Source organism: Conger conger, chromosome 1 (genome assembly GCF_963514075.1).
Source record: "Conger conger chromosome 1, fConCon1.1, whole genome shotgun sequence".
Classification (NCBI taxonomy): Eukaryota; Metazoa; Chordata; class Actinopteri; order Anguilliformes; family Congridae; genus Conger; species Conger conger.
The window spans coordinates 32,489,208-32,515,066 of record NC_083760.1 but is presented as its reverse complement, the minus strand read 5'-3'; the positions used below and the strand labels follow the sequence as shown (position 1 = coordinate 32,515,066).

Below are 25,859 nucleotides of genomic sequence, written 5' to 3'. Positions count from 1 at the left end.
ACCTGTTTTAATACACACTGCTCAGTTCCTTGAAAAATCTCAGAAGGGTCTTTTAAAAACCCCTATACAATCTGGCCTTGTCAGAGCAAGATGGGGAAAGTGTGCATTTTTAAATAATTGAATCTGTACACTGTCAGATGTAAATTAATGAGGAATGAATTACATCTCAAATTTGATTGAAATGATGCTGTTGTAATCAGAATCCACGGCCAAAATCACAAAATATTTTGATTCTGTCACTGTCAGTTTGAAAAAGGGGGGACGAAAATGCATCTTTGAACGCTATCTACATTGGTGGACCAGTTCACACAGGCACGCTTCTCATGCTTTTCTCAGGGCTTTCAGCATAATACCAAATCTGATATAATACGGTTATGTAAAAAAAGAAAAATCACAAAATCTCGATATATTTGAACTACCGAGATGCAAACGTGACCGAATCCTACAGAACGTATACGTGAGCGAATGAGATCACATGACAGTGTGCGTACGCGGCGGAACTAGAAGTGAAGATGGCGGACGAGGAGACAGAACGAGAAGGGGGAACGAAAATCGGTACCGATAAAATGCATTTGTCTCTGCGAGAACGACTTCAGCAACTGGCCACTGCACTGAAGGACAGTCCGGAGTCTCCCGTTCGTGCTGCCACCGAGTATTGCCAGAAATTTTGCCAGGTTAGTCGAAACCTTCCTCGTGTGTACAGTAGCATTAACTTACGCGATTTTAGCAAGCTACATAGCCAGCTAATGTTAGCCTGCTGTCGTGGTGGCCACTGTTGGTGAGCAAGCTGTTCTTTTGGTCGTAGTTCAGCTTGATGGATAAAATGTGGTTTTATGTGATTATTCTGTAGCTAGTGTCCACCATTATTGTGTTTTTAAAAATATGGCTAGCTATTTTGTAGCGACCCAAAGCCAAGGGAGGCGGAGGGGGATGTGCGCAGTGGATGCTCGTTTGCCAGGCGGATAGTTCAACGAATGTTAGCATTAGTCAGCCTTAAAGTTCACGGCTAATAATGCTAGCTCGCTGTGGTTAGCTAAGCAATTTGTCTTTATTGTATGTCTATGTTTGCAAAAATATAACGAGATATTATTGTTGGGTAATATAGGAAAGGGAATAAGCACGCTTGATTTGTTTCCCGGGGGACTGCTTTGCTGGTGAACGTTAATTAGGCTATCTGTCGAGCAAGCTAATTCTACATAACTCGACAGTTATATAGCTAACGTTAGCTACCAAAAACAAGCTAGTATTTACTGTGTAGGTTCTTTTCTGTAACCTCTCTGTGGCTAGTGAGTGGTCTCAAGCTCGCTCACATGTAACGTCAATGCACAGATTTTTAACGTCATTTCCAAAGTTGGTTCCAAACTTAGTAAAATATAATGGATTTATACAGCCCATGCCCTGTGGGATTGGTATACTTTAGCCAACTTTGACCTGCAGGCAGTGTTCTTGAATAAGCTATCTGGCAAAGTAGCGTTGTGTATAAGTTAATGTGTGCCTTTGTGAACTGCTGGACGCTAACTGCTGGCTTGCTAGCTAGCGAGGAAGGTCGTTTTCAACCCTGCAGCCAGAGGTATGCTTTTGTTCTTTTGGTCCTGCTACGATGCTGTTGGTCTATAGCTAACGTTAACTTGCTTGTCATGAAGCCAGAATAAATACAGCTAGTTCATTGTGAATTATCGCATTCAAGGAAGTGCCTTATAGTTGGCGGTGTCTCGGCTAATCAGCATTAATGTATTGATTCTGTGTGGGAAGTGTTTATGGCTTTATTTACAGAAGGTATTGTTTGTTGTTGTGGCCCTAGATAGCTCGATTCTGTATTTTGGAAAGGACATTAATTGGTTGCCAGCTAGCTATATATATTACAATTGAAGATATTATGTTTCATAATTCCCTATCTATCCTCCACATACCTACTAGTAACGTTGTAATAATACACAATAGCAACACTTTTTGAGAAGGTTGCAAGTATTTTATATGGAATGCCAAACCTAATAACGTTAAGTTAGCTAGCCACATGCTTAGGGTTGTTCTTTATAGCTAGCTAATGCTTAACGATAACAAAAGTGGTCGCTGAAGATCCTAATCCTCGTCGGACATACAGTAGTATATCATCAGCATTACTAAATATAGAAATGCTGCTGTACAGAATTTCTTCCGAGCGTGGGCACAGTCAACTTTTTTTTATTTCGTTCTTTTTCATGGGCGTATAGATTGCAAGGCGAATGGTTGTGCTGGCATTCAGGCCAAAATGCACGACGTCCTTGGCAATGTCCACGGCGTTATTGAAGCCCTGCTATGACAAAGAAATGTTGTTTTTGTTCATTTTAATATCGGCAAAAAAGGTTGGACGTAATTAAACATTAGTTTATCAGGTATTTTATTCAATCTTTTTAATCTTGATACCGATAATTATTTTGACAGAAGCATTTTATGTAGGAATATCAAAACTGTGTGGTGGACGCTAATCTTCACCCACATTTGTAGCATATTTCATGTCTTGCCATGACAGAATTTAGTAAAATCTCCGCCCCTTATGGTATATGTGCTCCATAATTCACAATTCAATCAAATTCAATTTTATTTGTATAGTGCTTTTAACAGCAGACTGTCCCAAACACACTTTACATAGAAACAGAGGGAGGAAAATAGCATATGAGGTAAACGACTACTTGGTGGAGAAAAACCCTGAAACAGTGGCAAAAAAATAAATAAATAAAATGTACAGATGGGAGAAATCTCGAAAGGAACCCGACTATAAGAGGATGCCCGTCCTCCGTTGGCCTATAGGTTGAGGTGGTAGCAGGTCAGGTGTTAAACTAGCAAGTAATCTCGAGAAGAATTGGTTTGCAAAGAACAGGTGGATGCTAACTTTGTGGGTATAGGCCAGGGGTGGGCAAACTTTTTGACTCGCGGGCCACAATCGGTTCTAAAATTTGACAGGGGCCGGGCCAGGAGCAGATGGATGGAGTGTTTGTGTGAACTAATATAAATGACATGTAAAAGCCATTACATAAAAGGTTTTGGCCTTTAACAGGTAGCAAAGCATGAATATGCAAGGCTTATTGTACAAATTATTTTCCAAATGCATTTTTTTCATGACACAGTAGAGAAACTCACGTTCAATTTCAGTGGGAACAGTGTTGTTGGTCTCCCTTTTTAGCCAGTGCATCAAAGTCTGGAGTTAGTTTTGTTGTGGCAATTCTCAGGATAGATCTGAGGTGTTGGTCAGTTAACTTGGATCTGCTTTGTTGATCATGACGCTGAACGTCTGCTCACACACGTAGGTTGAGCCAAACAATGCCAGCATCTTCTGTGCTGTCCTCCGGAGGTTTGGAAACATGGCTTCGTTAAGTGAAGCATAAAAGTCATTCAGTTTAAGAGAGTTGAACTTCTCCTTTAAGACAGAGTCAGACTGAAGATCGATCAGTTCCAATTGCAGCTCCTGTGGTGCTGTTTCAGGGTCTTGTGACAGGGGACAGGACACCAGCTGAAGTGACTTGTCAATTTTTTCAAAATCAGAGAACCGACGGCAGAATTCTCCATGCAGGTCGTCCACTGATTTGCTGTTTTTCTTCGCATTTCGGGTGGCCTCTTTCTGCATGGCTAGTGTGGGAAAATGAGCAAAAGATTTGTTTGAAATTTGTCTGGAGAATAAAGTCAGCTTGGATTTGAAGGCTCTCACATTTGTGCACAAAGCCAGTTCTTGTCGCTCAGATCAGGAAATTTGTCGGATTTCCCCATTAACTCAAAATGCGCTAATCCTCTCTCCTCCTCTTTGAGCTCCCACACTCGTTGAAACACTTTGCCCAAACTTAACCAGCGGACACGGGAGTGGTAAAGTAAGTCCTGGTGATCCGCATCGGTTTCCTCCAGGAACGTAATAAATTGATGGTGCTGAAGTCCCCTTGCTCGTATAAAGTTTTACAACTGGATTCACGACATGATTAAGCTGCAATACAGACTTACACAGAGATTCCTGATGAATGCTGCAGTGAAGGAAAATAACATCCTGGCAGGGGTTTTCCTCTTTCACTTTATCTTGGATTCTTTTCAGCAGCCCAACGTTTTTTCCAGTTAAATTTGGCGATCCATCCGTGGTGACATTGGCAAGTTTACTCCAACACCCGGTCATATAAGTTCTGTCCCCGCGTTTTTCCTTTCAGGGACTTCATGGTCAAAAACTCCTTATCTCAAAACTGTCGTTAATCCCTCGGATAACAATTAGGAGCTGAGCAGTGTCTTTTATGTCGTTACTTTCATCCAGTCCTAGTGAATATAACTTAAAGGAATCCGCCTTATTTTTTTATTTTTTTAAAAACTCGCTGGCTATATCTTCGTCAATCAGTTCCACACGGCGAGTCACTGTCCTGCGTGATAAACAGATTTTTTCAAACTTGCCTTTGCTCTCCGGACACAACAGACCTGCTGTCTCTACCATGCATTCTTTCAAAAACTCGCCTTCGGAGAAAGGCTTGCTAGCCTTTGCTAATTTGAATGCCAGCATAAAACTCTCCTTGGTACTTGACTCTTGAATCGCAGTTTGTCGGTGAAAATGTTTTTGCTGAGTCTGTAAATTAGCCGTCAACCTCTGAGCAGTAGCCGCCCGTTCTTGCGTTGACTGCTTGCTAGCGTAGTTGGCATACTTCGTGGCAAAGTGACGGCTGATATTGTATTCTATCAGCCGCAACAGTTTTTTGGCATATCAGACATACAGCCGTTGATCGGACTTCAGTGAAAAAATATTTAGTTGTCCTTATTAAACACTTGGCACTCACCGTCCACTTTTCTTTTCTTTGGTCCACTCATTTTTACAGAAGGGCTCAAAGGGCAAAGCGAAAAAGTGAAGTAGAGAGTAATACACCTCACCCCTGGAGTGCGCCATCTATTCGGGAAACACGGGCATTGCAGGGAAAAGGCAAAATGAGTGAGGTCTAATAATAATATAATTTAATAATATAATTTGGACAAGTTTGGCCGGCCGGATTTAAAAAGCCTAACGGGCCACATATGGCCCACGGGCCGTAATTTGCCCATGCCTGGTCTAGGAGACATGTGCAATCACTGTGATCTGTGAGCTTGTTGGTTTCCGCAAATGCACCCAGAATGGCATTTGTTAATTTTGCTGTATGCTTTAAGGTATTTAAATTTTCAGTCAAAATACGAATGAGATAATGGCACAGGATTGGCTATGCATATGGTTTTTATGTGTGTATTTTCATACTGAAATGGCTGACTTTCTTTTTCAGCTGTGCAGAAGTTAGTTAATGGATAGCTGACAGATGTTAACTGTCTGTCATGATGCACCCCTGAGAGGATGGAGGAGCTGGACACAGGGAGATTGCGGATTGCACCCGCATTTTATTTTGAGAGCGAGAGGGCGAGAGAGAGAATTTTAACACCCTGGTCTAATTCGAAACATAGTCCAGGTGTGTGCCCAGTAGGTGTGGTCTTTGGAGTACCCTGCTTCCTACCTGGAAACTGCGCCCTTGCCACACTGTTGTTCTGGCGTTTCCTCTTGGAGTACAGCAGCTTGGAGAGACTTAAAATTGAAAGAAACAACTGTTGGACTCAGAAATACGCACCATACAGGTCGGCCAAGGAAGCAGAAAATATATATGCATACAAATACCCTGAAATATAAGATGAGCATCTGTACTTTTGACTCATTCAACTTTTGATCTCAAATCCAAATGCATTAAATATATAGTGAAAACAACAAATTTGAACTCCACCGTTCCCATACCTTTGTTAGGCACTGTATATTTCCTTGGTCAAGTCAGCTGCTCCATATCTCCTGCTTTTGGGTTGTTTCAGACTTGATTCATCCAACTTTGCAGACATATCCATGAGAGGCAAGTCTTGCTGGCAATGTTGTCCATACTTTTCTCATCCGAAAAATGTTCCTCAAATGCACAGGACAACACTTTACCTCTGGAGAGAATCATTTAACCTCTCTGTGAAACAACACTGTTGAATGACCTGCTCCCACCTCCTCACAGTGCGGTGCTGAGAAGAATCACACTTTGGGGTGGTGTTTTGATTAAATTGACCATGGTTATGACTTCAACAAAATTTGTTTAGTTGGGGAGATGCCATGCTTTTATTATACCTGATGCGGTGGGAATGCTTGTCTCATTAAGCTTAGTCGACACCATATTCAATGCAACAGGGATTATTCAATCAGCTGCAACAGTACGACTTCTTGGCATTCGGTGATTAAAACTTTATAGAGCCTGTTTCCTGCCCACGATATTCACTTTTATTCTTGATTTTTCTCTGAAAAAAAACTCAAGTAGCTTATTGGTGTGATTGGGATATAATGTCTGTGCTTCATTTTTTAGGTTTTATACTGTCAGTTGCCAGAGTATTTCAACAGGTTTCTCCTCCCACTACATTAGCAGTGAACCTGAGTGCAAGATGCTTCATCATATTTTCTACACTTGGCTTTTGAATGATGACCAGAAACTTGAGGAATAGACTTGGGTGTCTGTGAAAAATGTCACCCCTGTCAAAAACGTCTAACTTGCCTTTTCTTGTAGTTGGTCTCAACAAATCTAATCTAGCCTAGCAATGCACTGTATTTGTTTTTGGGGCAGTTTTGGCATGGCATATTTTGCTCGTTATAAGATCAATTTCTGGTTGTCAGTTGTCAGTTGTCAGTTGTCCGTGTCTTCAGTCAGCATCACGTGATGCTCCAAGCCTGTCCTCTGAAACGTCCAGTTAGGACTAATTTCACTGCTGAAAATGTTTTATGTGGTCTCGTAAGTTTATTAAGTTGATGTCTATTATGGATGGGCATGGTTAATCGATTAACCAAAATGGACACTTGACCAAAACAGCCGACCGGTTAAAGCTTTTTTAAACTGTATTTATTAAATCCTCCATTGTAGTCGTAGCTGTAATTAAGGCCCCAAAATTTCTTGCCATGCCCCTGGCAGGCCCTATACTGATGACTGCAACTTATACATGGTATACCTGGCCCTGCTCCTTGCTAGCCACCCTTGCCTAGCAACAGTATCTGCCTTAATCTTGGCACAGTAGCATGCACACCTCTCCTTGTTTGTCGAAGGCATCTGTTAAAATGTAAAAAAATATATAAATAATAATTATTCAGCATAGTGGTACAAATTGCATAATATGCTAAAAATAATCAGTTGACATCAGAGAAAAGTAAGCTAAATCCATGGAGTCGTTCAGGAACATCGATGACATTTTGGTGAAAATATTTTGCTGAATGACAAATTTCATTAATTTTCATTCCCAACGGGCAGTTTCTTGGTGAATTATTTACATCCATGACCTTCACCATCACTGTTAAATTTAATTTTTGTTCACATGGAACTAAGCGTTTTAAAAATATATAATTTTACGTGCACATTCTTGTCATGTTACTGAATGACATGCAAAGTTGTACCACAGAGGAAAAATGATCTAAAACTGAGGAGTATGGGCGGCCTGTAGAGTAGTGGTTAAGGTAAATGACTGGGACCCGCAAGGTCAGTGGTTCTAATACCAGTGTAGCCACAATAAGATCCGCACAGCCGTTGGGCCCTTGAGCAAGGCTCTTAACCCTGCATTGCATTGCAATCCTCCAGGGGAGGATTGTCTCCTGCTTAGTCTAATCAACTGTATGTCGCTCTGGATAAGAGCGTCTGCCAAATGCCAATGTAATGAGTACAATTTTGAACTTGCCTCCACGTTCCGTGTTCCTCTCTGAGTTATCATATAGCATGTCACATGACTAGCATTATGTGATTCAAGTTCAAAATGGCTTCTTATGATTATGTTGCTGAAGGACATTGAGGAATATTTGAAGTATTTTAGAGATTTTAATGCTGATTCTAAAGGGGTATCTTGTCAATACTTTAACATATTTATCAGAACTTATACCCTTTGGTATAATTTTATGATTTATTTCCAAAATATATGTGTTTCTATTCTGATTTTAGGTTGAAAGCGCATTGCTGAATGACATTTTAGCACTTTGGTGTTAAAAAAAAAAAAAAATCACTGAATCAATTATTGTTCAATACAACTATGTATTGGGTGTCAGAGGTGAACAATATGTAAACACATTTTAAAAAAACATGAGTAACTGCTTGGGGACCTGTAGCCATTTTCATGCTATCACCCCTTGTCAGTGTCATGCCTTCAGAATATTCAATTTTACCAGAAAATGTGGAAATAGTACTGCTGATACACTGCTATAGGCATGTTGTCTTTTGTGCAACCATAAATTCATCACGTCATTTTTTGCCCAAGTATTTTCCTGAAATGATGCCCCTGTTGTGCAGTAACACATCTAATTAATGAGCTTACACTGACTTTTTGACTGTGGTCCAGCCTATTGTTGCTTGCTTCTACAGCCCATCACGTGAGTTCTAAAAATAGATAGAGCCAAGAAGTCAACTACTATATTAGTTTTCACCTTTGTACTGGTTGGAAGGCATAGGTTGTTTTATAAATCTTTTATTGCGGTTGAATGCTCAATTTTAGTCCACTTCTTCCTGGATAAGAATCAGTTGACAACCAAAAAAACATGTGAAAAAAGAAAAGAAAAAAAAAAGAAGAAAAAAAAGGACTAGACACCTTCGGGTCTGTTCCGTATTCTCATAGCCCGTCATCTGTGGTTGAGAAAGGGGAAGCCAACTGCTGATTGATGTGTTAATTTATGATAGATTATGATGTAGATCAACAGTTCAGAATTAGTTTCAATTGAAACTCTTTACATCAACGTGCAGAGCAACCACATTGTTTAATTTAGGAAAGCCCATGTCTAGGGCGATTAAAAATAAAAATAAAAGAAGCGCTGTCACAATTTCCTCCGGCATGCGGTGTTAGATTTCTTAATTATACCTGATGCGGTAGCACGCATCCAATTTTAAGTTAACCAACATTGAAGTGATGTTTTTTTTTCTCCCTGGAATCATTTCACTGAAGTTTTGTAAATGTTACCGTATCAAGTATGATTAAAGATGAAAAGAAGGAACGAAACCTACCGCCACCTGCCAGAGATGGTTCTTGGTGTACTAAAAAACTATTTGATGTACCAAGATAGCTATAGCGTGCAGCCCTACCCATGTCACTGGAAGTGATTGAAAGTAAATTAAAAGTAAATGCTGTGTTGACCTTGTAACGTCTGCCAGTGACCAGTAGCATGTATTGCAGTGATAGTTTGTATGGGTACAATGTAGTGACTGCAAAAATATTCTGAGACATTACCGAAACCCTTGCCAAAGCAATGGACGATGGCTCCTGGTATTTAAACGCAAGTGAGTTTTTATGCATGTGCTCTGTTGCATAAAAGTAGATGCTGAGGGATATTGCAGAGTCGAGAGGACATTCTAAGTACGCCACACAAATTGTTTGGTGAAGCACTAAGGGGTGGACGTGGAGGAAACTGATACAATTTGTATGTTTTGTTTAAAATGGGTCATCTTAGGCCATTGAATTTGTAAACCTACATTTTAGCTAGGCTTATCCCTTTGGGGATCTTTTTTGTGCATAGCTTGGGGGTGCAGATGTACTTCTTTAAATGACTTGCATTCATGTGTATACTTGCGCACGTGCACAAACACACACAGCTTAGCAAGACTGTCACGCATTAGCTTTAACAGTCTCTATTAGTAGATTTCACACTGCCACTTTTTGCATGCACAAATATTGTGTTTGTGATTGCATTACTGGCACTGAAGGCCAGTGGGGCCAGTTAATCCATGTGCAGGTACCCCTTTGACCCAGGTCAACCTGACCATGTTTAGGAGGATTTGCTTTCCTACTATCAGTGGCATCACACCATAGTCAGAGACATTTGAGCTATTTGCTTTGTGATATATTTTATGCGTTCTCTTAATATGTTTGTAGGGTGATGATTTCATATGCATACTGGTTGCATATATTGGGCTATAGAGCAGGGCTCTGCAGTGCTATGGTGCAATTGCTGAAAATTCATGTGAAAAGGAAAAATAATTTAGAGCAGAGCTACTAATTGGAATGCATTCATATGCTCTGAAGTTGTTCTACAAATTAGAACAATTACCCATAATGACAAAGTGAAAAAATAGTTTTAAAAATTAGGAAATTTATTTGAAATCAAAAACTGAAATCTAATTTATATGAGACTAAACTTTTACTTCTTTAGGAACTCTAAGCACCATGTCTGACGAACGCCAGGTCCTGCCTGGCTAAGTCAATGCCTAGAGTGAAGTATGGTGGTGGCAGCAGCACCATGCTATAGGGGTGCTTCTCAGCGGCAGGACAGGGAAGACTGGTCATAATTGAGAAAAGGATGAATGCAGCCAAATACACAGAGGTCTTTGAAGAGAACCTGCTCCAGAGCACACGTGACCTCAGACTGGGGTGACGGTTCACCTTTCAGCATGACAAAGACACTAAAACATTCAGCCAAAATGATGCTGGAGTGGTTTCAGGACAGGTCTCTGACTGTCCTTAAGTGGCCCAGCCAAAGCCCAGACTTAAACCCTATAGAACATCTGCAGAGAGACCTGTAGATGACAGTTCAGACTTTCCCCATCTAATCTGACAAAGCTTGAAAGGATCTGATAAACTGTCCAAATCCAGGTGTGCAAAGCTTGTGGAGACAGTGGCCCTGTCTTTCCAATCATTCTCCTCTGTCCTCAACCCGGCCTACTCGCCTGTTATTGCATTTCAAACCCGTTTTACTGTATTTTGATAACTGATTGAATACCAAGATTCACTTTTATCAGAGTGATGGCAAGAGCAAAGTGTAAAAGTTAAAAGGAACTGCCCAAGAACCAAAACGCCCCCTCATCTGTGAAACTTGGGGTTGGGGGTGTCACATCAGTTAATGTAATAACATTGTCCTCTATTGTAATAACTGCCAGTTCATGTAATAACTGCTGGTTAACCCCTTAAGTCTCCCCCTTAAGGTGCAGGTTTTTTGCATTCATTCTGTTTTTAATGGTGCAATTTTCAATCACTATGGTAACAGGATATACCATTTCACATAAGCGCTAAAAAAACAATACAAGTGCTAAGACTCACGGTTCTATCAGTATAACCTATTTTAAGATGCCATTCGCTTTTGCGACAACTGTTCCTTATTTTGTAACGTGGGTGGCAAAACAAGCATGGGGGTCTTGACTTCTCGGCATTTTTGAAATCCATATAGGCCTACTGCACAAAAAGGTAATGTCAGTGTCCTTTTCACAGCAAGGGTCCAGCAAACCAAAATTCTAAAAACTCTGAGAAATGTTGATAGAATGTCAATTTTTTAGTTAGAATTTCTCTGGAGGAATTATCGTTGTTGTCCATTTTGCCGCTGCATACTAAAAAAGGAATGTTTTGACCGACGTGCTTGCTGTACAGGATGGACATTGGGGAAAAAACGGAACACTGTGTAAGTGCAATGAGTGTGATGTCCCCCTGTGCTTGCAGCTAAACAGGAACTGTTTTGAAAAATGGTGTGCAAAACTTAAAGTTGTTTGTGAATGACATCTTTATTGTATGTAGTGTGTGTGGTGATTTAAATAAATTACTGAATAAAGAAATGTAGCCTATTTGTTTCTGTCTTCTAAATGGCTCACTGAGTAGTGCTTTGTGGAAAGGCTTTGTCTAAGAGGTAGGGAGGGGTCAGGCCAGTTTTTGTATTGGATTCAGTGATCCAAAAATGTTGTTACAATTGATTAGTATGTATTTTTACAGAATTCCTGTATGTGTTCAAAACTACTATTTACATTTTGTGTGATTCTAGAGCAATTTACAACCAACATATGATTCTGACCTACTTACTGTTGCCATATTATTAGTTTGTGCTGAAAACAAAGATATTAAACACCTTGGATCATATATAAACTTGATTAAAATGCCCTCATTTTGTGCAATGGTTTTTCTATTGTCAAAGGAGAAATGTGCTTTATTTCTGTACAAGAATCCAATTTTAGCTTTTAACTTATGTTCCATGACTTTTAGAAGACTGTAAACTCCAGTCTAATTCCTTAATTTCAGAGATTCAACAGTTTAAATGTGAAGGGTTTGCATCCAGACATCAGAAATATTCCCCAATAGCTTTATAGAAAATGTAATGCATTGTTTTTTATATGAATTTTAAACAAGCTTGAGCTCACCTAAAAGCATCAAAGGCAGACTAAATTAGTAATGGCTTGTGGAGCCAGTGGCATACAAGTTTGGGTAATCTGCACAAACATGTACATTACAATGTGGTGTTGGGAAAGCAATGTTACTTATGTAAAGTGTGAACAGACCAAGAAGTGGCATTTAATGCCCTGCAACAATAGTTTGAGTTCTTCCCAAGAGGTGTGCATAAAACCAATTAAAATAAAGTTTGTCCAATCCTATAGCTGATAACTTATTCAATAAAATATTATGGTCAACTGTGTGCGATGCATTTGAAAAACAGCACAGTGCTACGTAGGCATAGAAGAGTGGTCCCAAAACTGGGTTGCCACACTCTGCCGGATTGTGGGATTGGTTGATACAGTTCAAGATTTAAAAAAATAAATAAATAAAATAGATGAAAAGATATCCTTCCTGCACATACTGCTTTACTGTTTACTTAAGTTTATTATTTTCATTTGAAAAAAATGCTGCTTTACATGTTAAGCTGTTAATGGCAGTAAAAAATGTACAGGCACAGAGTCGTGGGCTAAAAGGTTTGGAACCTTTAAATAGGTTATACCTATCTTGCATGTCAATCTGTGCAACACATGGTACTGTGCAAGTACCATTTTGTCAACTGAAATGACATCACATGGTGCTGTGCTGCAGTGTTTTATGCACTTGGTCAAACAAGACATTTCAATCTTAATGTGACGACTCCGTAAAATAAGTTGTAATACACTTCTGTGTGACTTGGTAGTGAATTACTCTTGTACTAACAGGTGTGTTTGTGTGCACGCTTTTGTTCTCAGGTTCTGGTGGAGTTTGCAGCCCAGTGGAAAGTAGATGTCGATCCGTGGCCTTTGCTGGAGGTGAACACAGAGGCCATATTGAGCTATGCGGAAGCCACCCCCTATCTTTCCTCAGAGTGTGAAAACGTGTCCCTCATACTTGAACGACTGACCCTGTGAGTACCTGTACTGCCTCTCCAAAGACATCATACTCTTGGTCGTGTGTGTCATAGTCCAGCAGGTTTTACAGTACGGAGTGCTGTCCACTGTGAAACTGGAGTGTGTTTGGTTTGCTTTTTATTTGTACCTGAATATCCTGCTGCACTAAGTGGACGTGCATGTGCTCAGTGTTGTGTTGTGAATGTCTGACTTTTTGAGTCAGGGTGCCCCCAATGAGATATACACTTGTGATTTGGCACAGGAGCTGTGCGGAGCTTTTGCTAGCACAGACTGAGCTGATCCCGAGTGGTCTGTGGGAAAGGTTCCAGTCCTCGGTGCAGGTAAGCATGCATCACTGCTGTTCCAAGTAGGATTGTCGCGGTGTTGGGTTTAACCAATGTCATACGGTATATGTAATTAGTTTTAAAACGAACGAATTACATTTAATTAAAAAAACCAAAAAAAAAACATAAACGTGCATCTGTAGAGCTTCAATATTGACGTTATCAAAACAATGTATAAGAATATAAGTACATTATATTTTATTAACATAATAAATGGCATTACATGTAGCCATTTATGCTATTAGGCGGATAATAAAATTAATGTTATTTGCATCAGTATCTGTATTTTATATTGTGGTTATACACTCACCATGCACTTTATTAGGAACATTTTTACTTAATTCCATGAATAAGTATGTGTAATAATCTAATCAACCAATTGTGTGGCAGCAGTGCAATGCATACAATCAGAAGGACACGGGTCAGGAGCTTCAGTTAATGTTCACATCAACCATCAGAATGGGGAGAAAATGTGGTCCAAGTGACTTTGACAGTGGAATGATTGTTGGTGGCAGACAGGGTGGTTTATGTTTTGTGTGCTGGATCTCATTGGATTTGTTTGAGTGACTGGGAGAGTTGGTCTTCTAATTTTTGTTCAAGCTTGATTTCTTTAATATTAATGCCTTTGTGTTTCCCCAAAGTAAATTTGGAGAGTCATAGTCAGTTCAATAAAGGACCAGTCTCTGATGAAAAATGTTCAATTCTGTGTATTTCTGTGTATTTCAGAATGATGAGTTGAACCACCACCTAGTGGGAGGTTTGGGTTTTGTTACATACATTAGGTTAAAACTAATTGGTGCGTAGTGTGATACCACTATTGGATGATTTTCAGTATCAGCTGTTTTGGATATGGTTATTAATCTATAAGTAATCAATTCTAGAAAATTATCTGTGACAAGCGTATATATAATACACATAATATATGTATTCTCTACTACTGAGATTTTTTTAATCGGCAGATATTACCAAGGCCTAGGTCAATCACGTAATGTTTCAAAGTATCTGAGGAGTGCCAGTTTGTTTTGCAGTACTTGACTGGTCAAGGTCCGGTTTAATAGCAGTGTTGGAATCACCTCCCATGATGGTGGCTGATTCAAGGAAATCCATTAGCTTTGAGAAGCATTTGGTCCAAAAATATTTGCTATGGCTATTATAATTTCCAATAGTTCCATTCATTATGGCGTATTGTCTTTCTGGGTCTGCCATGGTCATTGTGTTATGATATGCTCTCTCTTCTTGGACTCTCTAACTCTCTAACTTCTGCCAAGTTAATTCTGCCATTATTTCAAGTCTTGTTATGCAAAATGCCGTTCAGTTTGCCGTTCAAAATGTGGTATTGACATAATGTGACAATTCATGCAACTATGTTTTACATGGATAATTTTTTACTTGATGTATGTATTGAAGGAATTCAGGATTTGTGAACTTGTGCACTGCCCTATAGATAAATAAAAATGTTGCATACTCCTGTATGTCAAACGGTGTACATGACAGCTCTATATCACAAATGTCTCCAGTGAGGATTTATTGAGCAGGAATAGTATTTTCTTTTTCAGGCTGGTGTAAATGATTTCAGGGAAAAATTAAATCCAAATTGTGTTCCTTTTGCAGACATCCCACAGTCTCTTGCAGCAGAATGGGAACTCTCAGCTGCGCATGCTGTGTGCGCTGTTGAAGGAGAGGGGTGTGTGGACCAACAGCACGCTGTGTCATATTCTGTCAAATGATATGCTCCAAACAGAGAAAGGTTTGTTTGGCATGGGCACCTCAATTAAGCAGCCTTTTCTATTATTTTTTTTTGCCACCTTTCGGTATTTTTGTCTGGCAGTCAGTGAATGGAACAAAGTGTGACGTGTGATTCAAATCCTGACTGGCTGATTGCTCCATAGGTTGCTGCCTAAATAACTGTAGTGTTCTCTTGGCAAGGTGAGTTGTGGTCGGAGAGTTTATGTGGCAGCAGACTGACCTGGTCTTTCAGGAACATGCCATCTGCCTACACATTAAGTGTATACCTCCGACAGTATGACTGCGCATGCTGGCTGACTGGTAGAAATCTGTATTGATAGAGGTAGTTGCAGTGATGGGACCAACCTAGATGGTCAACTGGGCATTCTCTGTTTGCAAAGGAATACAAATCTCAACTAAAGATTTCATTAAAAGGAGAACCGTTGCCGTGGACACAAACATGTGGCGTGTAACATTGCCTAGCAATTATCACTATGTTTTAATGTGTTGGTGTATTGCATTTCAGTGAGCTATGTGCAAATTGAAACTGAGCTTCTGCCAAATGCCAATAATGTAATGTAATGTAATGAGCTTTGAGAAAATTAATAATCTTTTACAACATATTCTCATCCCTTTTTTCACTGTTTAGTTCATGAATTTCTTGCACTGGAAGGGCCTGTTCTTCTGGAGCTCCGTATGAAGCAGCTAAAAAACAGCAACCATTTTGAAAAAGCTGCTTTGCTGGCTAAGCAATGTGCAGAGTACCCTGAGTTTGAAGGAAGGGCCAACTTCATGCAGACATACCTGGTCTGTCTGTGTGCTGCTGAACCACAAGAACAGCTAATGCAAAAGGTTAGTAATCTGTACAATTATTATGAAAGTAATATTATTTACTTGTTTTTTAGCTTATGCAGCCTACATTTGTGCATATTATGCATCTACTGAAGCAATAGCTAAGTAGCAGTTGAAGTACCTTACAAGTAGGGATGAATATTGTTTAGGTTTTGCGGATCCCTTTAACATGATACCAGTGCCTAAACAGTGTCTTTTAAATAAATCGCAAGTGACAACAAAAAGTATTTTTATTGCAATGCAAAGAAAATAAAAAATGTCATTGTTTTACTAATTGTTTAGATTATATTTTTTACTTGTACCATTTTGCCTTTGGCATTTTGACCCAGTCTAATCTTTAATCTTACTTGAATTAATGCTTCTGTTGCCTGTACCTTCCTTTTCGGACCACCAGAGGGGTGGTGGATATTTCAATTGGCAGCTCAGGCATTGTATTTTAAAGTGGCACCAGAATGAGGTGCCAAAATCGGCATTGCGATTTGGTACGGTAGCTACCAATCATATGGGAACGAGTGGTTTTGGTACCCAACACTGCTCATAAGTATTGTGGCAGTCCCCAGCCTAGAATTTGGTCCTGCAACCTCTTGATTTGCAAGCCTATTTCTTTGCCTCTACACTACATGTTGCTATTGTAAATCATACATTGAGTCTTTATTCATCAACTGTAGTATGTGTAATTATTGTTGGTTCTGTATTCTCTGTGGCAGATTTCTGAGGTGGACTGTAAAGACATACTGGAGATGGTCTGTAACCTTGAATCAGATGGAGATGACAGAGGAGCCCTTTGTTTGTGCTCCACCTTTCTCACCCGCCAGATTCTCCAGAGTGATGTTTACTGTGCTTGGTGAGTCAATATTTCCGCTATCACACTCATATCTCTCATGATAGTAGCATTACACAAAATCATTGTATATTTGTCAATTTATAGAAATGTATTTTTGACAGCATCAGTGATAACTGCTCCTCTGTACAGGGAACTGACACTGTTCTGGAGTAAACTGCTGAAGCGGGTGGAACCATCTGCACAGGTGTTCCTGGACCGGTGTCGTCAGTTGTCACGACTGTCTAAGTCTGTCTACCACATTCTTTTCCTTATCAAAGTTGTTCAGGCTGAGGTGAGAATTTTGGGTAATCTTTCTGTTCATATCCCAGCCAGCTTTTGTACAGGAGTGGTTGCAAGTTCACTTAACTTCTTTGGTACATTATTTTAATTAGCATTTCCAATAGTTTCATTCCAAAATTGTGTATGATTGTGTGTGTGATTAACAATTACTTGTAAGTTTATGATAATCACAAATGGCCATTTACTTGGGGATATGCAAGTTTTTGATTCTGTTGGACAGCAGCTCGGGGCACAGCATCCAGAAACTCTGGAATTCTATGAACTAAGCCTCCTGAAGCTGATATTCATAATTGTTTCACTGATTTGCATTTGCTTCACAGCTGCAAGATGAGGGTCTACCTGTGTGCATTGAAATGTGCATTCAAGCCCTGCGGATGGCATCCAGCAATGAAGGAAATGTTAAGGCCACTATATGCAAAACCATCTCTTGTTTGCTGCCTACTGACCTGGAAGTGAAACGGGCATGCCAGCTTACGGAGTTTCTTCTGGAGCCGACAGTGGACTCCTACTATGCTGTAGAAGTGGTATACAATGAGCCTGATCAGAAGCTGGATGAGAACAACTCCCCGGTACCATATTCATTGCGCTGTGAGCTTCTTTTGGTCTTTAAGACCCAGTGGCCTTTTGACCCAGAATACTGGGACTGGAAGGCTTTGAAACACCACTGCTTGGTGCTCATGGGAGACCAGTCATCCATAGTTTCTTCCATCGACGAGCTCAACGACTGCAAAAGCCTGGATGAGCTTGATGGTGATGAGGAGGGAGGCAAAAGTCATGATGATTTCAAAGACCCAACAGATTATTTTCTGGACACTACCAACCAACTGAATGAAATTGAGGATGAAAGACAGAAAAAGAGGGAAATCAAGAAACTTAGAGAGAAAGGATTTATATCTGCAAGATTCAGGAACTGGCAAGCTTATGTGCAGTATTGCGTGCTCTGTGACAAAGAGTTTCTTGGGCATAGGATTGTTAAACATGCACAGAAGCATTATAGTGATGGGGTTTACAGCTGTCCAATATGCACAACAAACTTTGATTCCAAGGAGCAGCTCATTCCACATGTAACATTGCATGTGAAACAGTCCTGCAAAGAGCGACTTACTGCCATGAAAGCAAGTAGGGTTTCAGCAACTTCTAAAAAAAACATTTCTGACCCTTCTTCCAACCAGAAAACTGAGTCTGTGATTGGGGTTTTTGAGGAAGAACAGAGCATGGAGCACTTTTGTCCTGTTACAAACTGTCAAAAGAGTTTCAAATTTTTCAGAAACATGATAGCCCATGTGAGAACCCATGGCAACAATGAAGAAGCTAAATGTTTTCTTGAAATACAAAGCAAAAAGGTGGTGTGTAATTATTGTCGTCGGCAGTTTGTCAGCATTGCCCACCTTAACGATCACTTACAAATGCACTGCAGTGACAAGCCGTACATTTGTGTGCAGCTGAGTTGCAAGGCCCGGTTCCTCTCCAACACTGAGCTGCTTTTGCACGGGAAGGAGCATACTACGTTTAAAGCGAAATGCATGTTTCCAGACTGTGGAAAGATTTTCACCGAAGCCTACATGCTGTATGATCATGAAGCACGGCATTACAACACATTCACTTGTAAAGTTTCAGGCTGTGGTAAGATATTTCATGCAAAGTCTCAGCTGGATTTGCACCAAGAAGACCATGTCACGAAACATCTCCTTACTGAGGCGCAAACTCCGGTGTCAATGGATGTGAAGACTGAGCCACCCACTGAAATCCTTATTGACCAGGAGCCAAACTGCCCTTCTATGAATACATTGCTATCAAATGATGAGGATCACCACTTGGAAAGTGCAGTGCAGTCAGTGTCAAGTTCTACCAATGAGATGGTGACTCTGCAAGCTAGTCCAATCAAAATAAAGCACTCTGTTGAGAGTATGCTGAACACAGCTAGTTGTTCCATGCAGGGGGTTGAGCAAAATCTTTCTTTAAAGGTTGAGCCACCTGCTGAACATCAACAAATACCAAATGCTTTGGTTCAGTCTTCAGGGAACATGTATGCCTCTTACTCAGAGCAACCAAAGTTGGAGAATCTGTTACCATCTCAAATGGGCTCACAGGGTCAAAGTGGCACTCTGAATCGCTGTGTTGCACAGAATTTGCAGGCCCCTTCAGCCTCAGATGTTCCGCAATCTCATGCTCAGAATCTGGTTTCATTCCCTACTTCAGATACAAGTAATCCAGACTTTTTACCTACTCAATCACTAGATTGGTCCTGCAATCATAGTCAATCTGAAAAAAACTTGCAGGACCCTCCGTTAGAGTGGAATCGTCCTGTAACCTCCTATAGTGTCTCCTGTAAAGGTGATCCTCTTGAATCTTCCCAACATGTAAGTGAAGACTGTTATAGCTACACAGGCTCAGGGCCAGCAAACCAATCCTGCACTTTTGACAAGCCGCTAGTTGTGCAGCAGATCCCTCCCTGTATGTCTAATTTTAATTCTGTTGCTACGAAATCTGTTGCGGCTACAGTGATTTCTGCTCAGCCTGCTATAGGCCTGGTTGTCAGCAGTAAAACTCTAGGTAATATTACCCATCAATCCAGTTGTGGTCCTACTGCACCTAAGGCAGCAAAGGAGAGGCACTATTGCCAATTTGAGACATGTTCTCGGAATTACAGCTGTGCAAAAAGTGTCAATAAGCATATGAAAACGGTGCATCCTGAGTTCTATATACAATGGAAATTGGCAAAGGAGAACAGTAAAGTCTCAAAAGGCCCTACAAGGATGCGGCCTATCAAGATGAACAAAGTATCTCCTGCAGCAGATACTCAGAGCACTATGAACCAACAGATGCCGTATGCAACCTGTTGTAGAAAAAATCCACCTGTTTCTCCTGGCAAGTTCTCAGAAAATTTCTTCAATGCTGTGTTACCATCTCAGCCTGGACAATCTCATAATGAGGCTGTACTTAACCGGACCGGACCAATGCAGACTGACATTGCAAATTGCCCACTTCTGCCTTTAATTATTGGTAACCATTCTGAAATTTCCACTCAGACGACCCATCCTTCAGAGTGCTTGCCACAAGAACTTCAGTCTCCTGCTAGTCAAGTTTTCCCTTCTGAAATGACCAAATCACAGGCTGGCTATCCTTCACAGACGGTCTGTGTTCATGAATTAGGTACAGTGAACCCGATTTATAATGGAATATCAGGTGTAGGTAAGACTTCAGCTGCTCATGGTACAAACTCATTTGTGATGACTCCGATTTGCAGTGGAACTTTGCAGAGTGAGATCCAGGCAGACGCAGATCTGGTTAATTCAGTAGATAAATTGCCTTTATTGAATAACAATGGGCCTGCTTTCCAGACCAATGACAGTAAAGGTTCTATTCCTATCTTCCAGTCACCCATGGACCAGGGTTCACAACTATCAGCTCTCCTGTTAGGTGAAAGGTCCTGTCCGTCTCATTTCTCTACCAGTGTACATCCTGATGCACCTCCCCTGAAAATGGATGAAGGATTAGCAAATGTTTCTTCATTCAATCACACCACACTACCTAATGAGCGTGCAGTAGCCAGGTCTATGCTGGTATCGACTATTAAACAAAAAAGCCAACTTGTGGTGCCCTCAGGTTTACAAGATCCAACAGGCAATTTAGCAAGTCCTGTATTGCCTTTGCAGTTGCAGAGCAGTTCATCTTCAGGGTTGATCACTTCAGAAAGAATAGCTAATTCAGAAATGAGTCTCCCATCCATTGAAGGAGACTTACTTTCGAGAGTTGATGTTGAATCCTTGGATAAGAGTAACATTTCAAGTCAAGAAGCAACCACACAAATGAAAAGAGCCAGACACAGCAAAAGATCAAAGTGGCCAGCTATTCTTAAGGATGGGAAGTATATATGTTCCAGATGCTTTAGAGAATTCCAGAGCCCCAAATCACTTGGAGGTCATTTATCAAAGCGATCCCTTTGTAAAGATACTAATCAGACTGGCTTGATTGGCCAAGTTCCTCCACCGTTACTTGATTACAAGTCTCCACAGACTACAGATATCTATAACCAAGCAGCAGCCTCAAACATGAATCCAAACATGCACTGTAAAGACCAGCCAGGGCAGTTATTCAGTGGTGCTATGGAACAAGTGTTCTCTCCCAATGTCACTTTAACACAATCTAATCCTTCAGTTGGTGAGGATGGGAAAGACGGTGAATCCCTGCAAAGGTTTTTTGATGAACTCCCCATTTCTAGCCATTCTAGTTTTGAGTCCTCTCAGTTTGCTCAAGGGACATTCCACAAACCTTGTGAGTCGTACACATCTGATGGCCTTTTAGCAGAGAGCACAGTCATACAGCACACAGGAAATCTTAATTTTAACACGGAAAAAGAATGCTGTAAGGAGGGTTTCAAGTCTGAACTGCAGCTGGACAGCAGTATTTTGTCTCAATCTCTCCCTGCTGTACAAGTCCAAAATGCCAGTTTACATAATGATCATCCCACAGATTACCTAAATGAAATCCTAAAAGCTGAAGCGTTGAGAAAAATGAGGGAGCTTTCAGAGAATGATGGGACATCCCAGAGGTTCGGGCTATCAAATGATACTCTGCTGGCCACTATTACCAATCTTGCTCAAAATCTGACAAGAAATCCATCACCGCAGTTATCCACCCCTGATGTTCAGCAACTTTTACTGAAGCTCAAAAGCCCCCTGGATTTTAATCAAAACCCAAAGTGTGATCAGGTTAAAAAAGAATTACGTGATCAGATTTTAGCTGGGGACATTCTCAGAAGGGGCGATACGTGTGAAGAACCAGTTACTGATGCAAACACTGCTTCGGAAATTTCTGGAGTCCCTCAAGTTGCAGAAAGATGCCAAAGCGCTGGAAATTCTGTGGTAATTCAGAAGATCACTGAGTGCAATGCCCAGTCTAGCAGTGGGGGGACAACCACTGTAGCCCCTTCCCAGAGTGAAGGAACATTGCCTATGCAGTCTGCAAAACAGGCAGAAGGTTCTTCCATGGGTTGTGGAAATTTGGTATTGGGGAAATGTATGACAGATAACAAAGATGAATCCCCTGCTTTGTCTACTGGTGATGAAAAAGTAATGGAAATTATGGAAGCATTACAGAGATTGGATCTAGATAAGAAAACCTTTGAAGATCCGTCTACTGCAGATGGTTGTTCACCTCTGAATGGTTCTCATTGCAATGAAGAATCCCCAAATAATATTGATTCTTTGAAACTTATAGATGTAAATGGAACAAACAGACCATATATTTCGGAAAATGTCTCAAAACCATTCTTGTGTGAAAAAGAGGGTTGCAAGTATGGAGCCATGACAAAGGAAGCACTGTTCAAACACCTTTCCAGGGTACATGGCTACACTAATGATATGATTAAGGAACTGAAGAAAGGCCCAGCAAAGTTTGCTCCCTATTGTTGTCATTTATGCGAAAAGACGTTCACCAGAACCACAAATCTCAGAATACATTGTGAGAGTGTCCACAAACTGTCACGGGAGGAGTTTGTTAAGCAGAAAGTGTACTTTCGGTCAAAGAAAATGGCAGTAAAAGACATTCCTGAGAGGGAGTCGAGCAATAACCAAACTGGCGTATGTCAAATGAATCCATCCTGTTCCCAGAATGTCTCTCTAAACTATGCAACATCTAAAATTATTATGGACAAAAGGCATGAACCATTAGATTTAGCTTCTGTACAAAATACAGGTCATAAACAAAAAGCAATAACACAGGAATATGTTTCTGGTTCTTATAAAGAGCTGACCTCCACTCAACAGGTAACTAATGCAAGCCAGTCTCCTAATGTCCAACATGCATCTGCAGCTGGCCAGTGCTTAGAAAAGCCACCTGCCCGAGTCTCTGTAAGATTAGCTGCAGCAGTCTCAAGTTCTTCAAGTTCCTCTCTTGAAAATATTGTTCCTAAACCAAATCAACCCAAATTTGTAAAATCCAAAATTGAATGTCCACAAAAGACTAAAGAGAAAAAGGATGAAAACCATGAAATGGAAGATGCTTTCAGCCCCTACAGACCATACCGCTGTGTTCACGAGGGATGTATGGCTGCTTTCACCATCCAGCAAAATCTGATCCTTCATTACAAGGCTGTGCATCAGTCTGCTCTGCCGAAATTTGACATGCACACAGAGGATAATGATCACAGTGAGGATGACAGTTGTGAGGGGGAGGATGAAGAGGCAAGGATTAGCGAGTTCCGCTGCCAGGTTAAAGACTGCTCAAGGATTTTTCCACAAATAACTGGCCTGTTGCAACATTACCTCCAACTTCATGAGTTTTCTGTCAACAAAGCAAGTGCTCTGATGTCTAGCATTAACTTCCGTAGGTTCCAATGTGATCAGCAAGAATGTACATCATCTTTCTCTGATTTCCAGAGATACATTGAGCATGTTGAAGAAAATCACAAGGTGGCAACGATGTCCAAGGCTGATGGCATAGAAGAAATTTTCCGGTGTGAGTATAGTGGGTGTGACCGTGTGTATTCAACACGTTCAAATGTTGTGCGGCACATCATGAATAAACACCAGAATTTCTACAAGCTCCTAATGCGAAAACAGAAAAGGCGTGAAAGGGAGCAGCAAGCCTCAAAGAAGTCTAAGGTGGCTGGAGTGAAAACAAACGGTGGGAAAGAGAACAGAGAGAACCAAAAACACGGGCAAAAGGGGAGTAACAGGAAGCGAAATCCAAGACCAAGATGCCACTGGACCAGTTTCGGAAAGCCCTCCCTGAAGTCCCGAGAGGAAGCCTCTGGGCTGTGCACCAAGAAATTTGCCTTGCAATATCCTTGCATGCTGAAGGGCTGCGATTGTGTTATGAGCTCTGAACGGAATGTTCTCAGACACTATGCTTCTCATGGTCTTACTGAACGATACATAGAGGAACAGAGAAGTGGTTTCATATTTTGCAAGAAGTACTCGCGCTCAAGACTAAGGGACACAGAGGAGTCTGAGGATGACACCACAGAAATCTCAGAGAACGATGATGTGGATGAGGCAGGAGCTGAGGAAAGAGAGACTGAGAGTTCCAAACGCACCTGCAGAAAAGTGGAGAGCCCTGAGCTGCATGAGGTCAAGCCGCTGTCAAATGAAAGTACTGAAACCAAATCGACAGAATCTGTTGTAATCAAGCGCAAGAGGGGACGGCCCCGAAAGGTGGACAGTATGGAGAGGAAAATAGTTGCTTCAGGAAGCAGGAGGGGGAGCTTGAGAAATGGAACTAATAAAGTCAACCGGGTGGGCAACCGTGCAGACCGCCTTGGTGTAGTAAAAGGACAAAAGGGGCAACCAGAGAAGACCATGTCTTTCAGTTCCTTCAAGCCGATGGGTTTTGAGGTGTCCTTCCTTCAGTTTTTAGAGAAATCTGCAGAGCCTACACATCCAGCAAAAAGGATAGCCAGTGAAGGACTCTCCAATGAGATGCCATCGAAGCGGCGTCGCACACTTCAACAAAGAACAGTTAACATAATTTGCGAGAGGCCTAATTTGCACAGGCGTGCAAAAGGCAATCAAAGCTTGGTTGATTTTAGAAACCCCCTCAAGCTGAAGTATGTGAAGAATGTGAAAATTGTGGTTGATGGAACATTTTCCAGTGGTGCTGATCTTGTGATGAAGCAGCTACAAGAGATGAGACCTATGGTGATACTGAAAAAGTGGTTGTATAGTTGAGCAGCAAAGGTTGAATGATTTCACTGTCAATGACTCATACTCAGGACTAGATATTATGCTGCAAATTATCTAAAATTTGTTTTTAGAATAATGCATTTTTTTCTCCTCCAAAGAAAAAAAATGCGGTAACTGTATTGGTGATTCCTTGTCTGGCATACTTGAAAGCGCCACATGTCTTTACTTAGAATAATGTGGCTGATTTTAAAGTTTGTGAAAATGATTTAGCTCTTGAATACTAAATTTGAATGCGTTTGTATGATAATTACGTCATATGTTATGAACTTGTGCTTGAATGTTTGCATTTTTAAGCTTCTCATGAAATATGTTGCCTTTGCTAATTTCAATTTAAAAAAAAAAAAAAAAAAGGGTCCGAGTTTTTCAGTCAATACACAAATAAAACCGTTTGTCAAAGCACTGCTTATTCCCAAGAATAGTTCTCTCCCCTCTTAAAAGCACCTTGGATAATGTGGACAACCTAGTGAGTATATTGGTATGCTTTACGCATGGTGACAAGTTCAAGGACTCATTAGGATTTAGCGGTTTTGTCCTCCATACATATGATTAAAAATCTCATTTGGATTTTTGAACTGACTTTGCATTTAACTAGTTGGATTGATAGGTTGTGAATTTTTATATATCCCTGTGGGACAACTTTATAACACATAAATGTAAAATGTAAGTATATATTCCACTTTTTCCATAGTGTGCTTTGTGTATAGTCTCGAGTTAGTCTCCATAATTTAAAAATGAAAATTGTAAGGTATTACATTTTGTGTATTCATTATTTGAATTGACCACACCAGTGGTCCAAGTCAGGCCAATTAAACATTGTTTTATTACACTTGTGCATTTTTGATTACACTTTAATGCAGATGAAACCTTTGACACTCAAATGGGTCCTGTTTGTGGGCATCAAAAGTATTTTCTCTAAAACGCATTGAAGGGCAGGAGGGAATGCCTTTCAATGATCTAGAACTGAGATTGTAAACGGTTCGACCATTACATTACATGAATGGCATTTGGCAGACGCTCTTATCCAGAGTGACGTACAGTTGATTAGACTAAGCAGGGGACAATCTTCCCCTGGAGCAATGCA

General features: G+C 40.6%; 1 protein-coding gene across 1 annotated transcript; it reads left to right on the top strand.

Moving 5' to 3' along the window:
• The first annotated feature begins 512 nt into the window (after nucleotides 1-512).
• On the top strand, nucleotides 513-25,604 carry LOC133138582 (zinc finger protein 292-like). The gene is made up of 8 exons (XM_061257466.1): nucleotides 513-674; nucleotides 12,912-13,066; nucleotides 13,312-13,390; nucleotides 15,005-15,140; nucleotides 15,768-15,970; nucleotides 16,678-16,814; nucleotides 16,944-17,085; nucleotides 17,414-25,604. The coding sequence occupies exons 1-8, from the start codon at nucleotides 513-515 to the stop codon at nucleotides 24,761-24,763; spliced, it is 8,364 nt and encodes a 2,787-aa protein (XP_061113450.1). The 3' UTR covers nucleotides 24,764-25,604.
• The last annotated feature ends 255 nt before the right edge of the window (nucleotides 25,605-25,859 follow it).

Excerpts from the sequence above, each read along its gene's own strand:
- LOC133138582 (XM_061257466.1), top strand. The coding sequence starts at position 513 with ATGGCGGACGAGGAGACAGAACGAGAAGGGGGAACGAAAATCGGTACC. Across the intron at positions 13,067-13,311 it reads ATACTTGAACGACTGACCCT|GAGCTGTGCGGAGCTTTTGC; the intron begins GTGAGTACCTGT and ends GATTTGGCACAG. Across the intron at positions 17,086-17,413 it reads TCAAAGTTGTTCAGGCTGAG|CTGCAAGATGAGGGTCTACC; the intron begins GTGAGAATTTTG and ends TTTGCTTCACAG.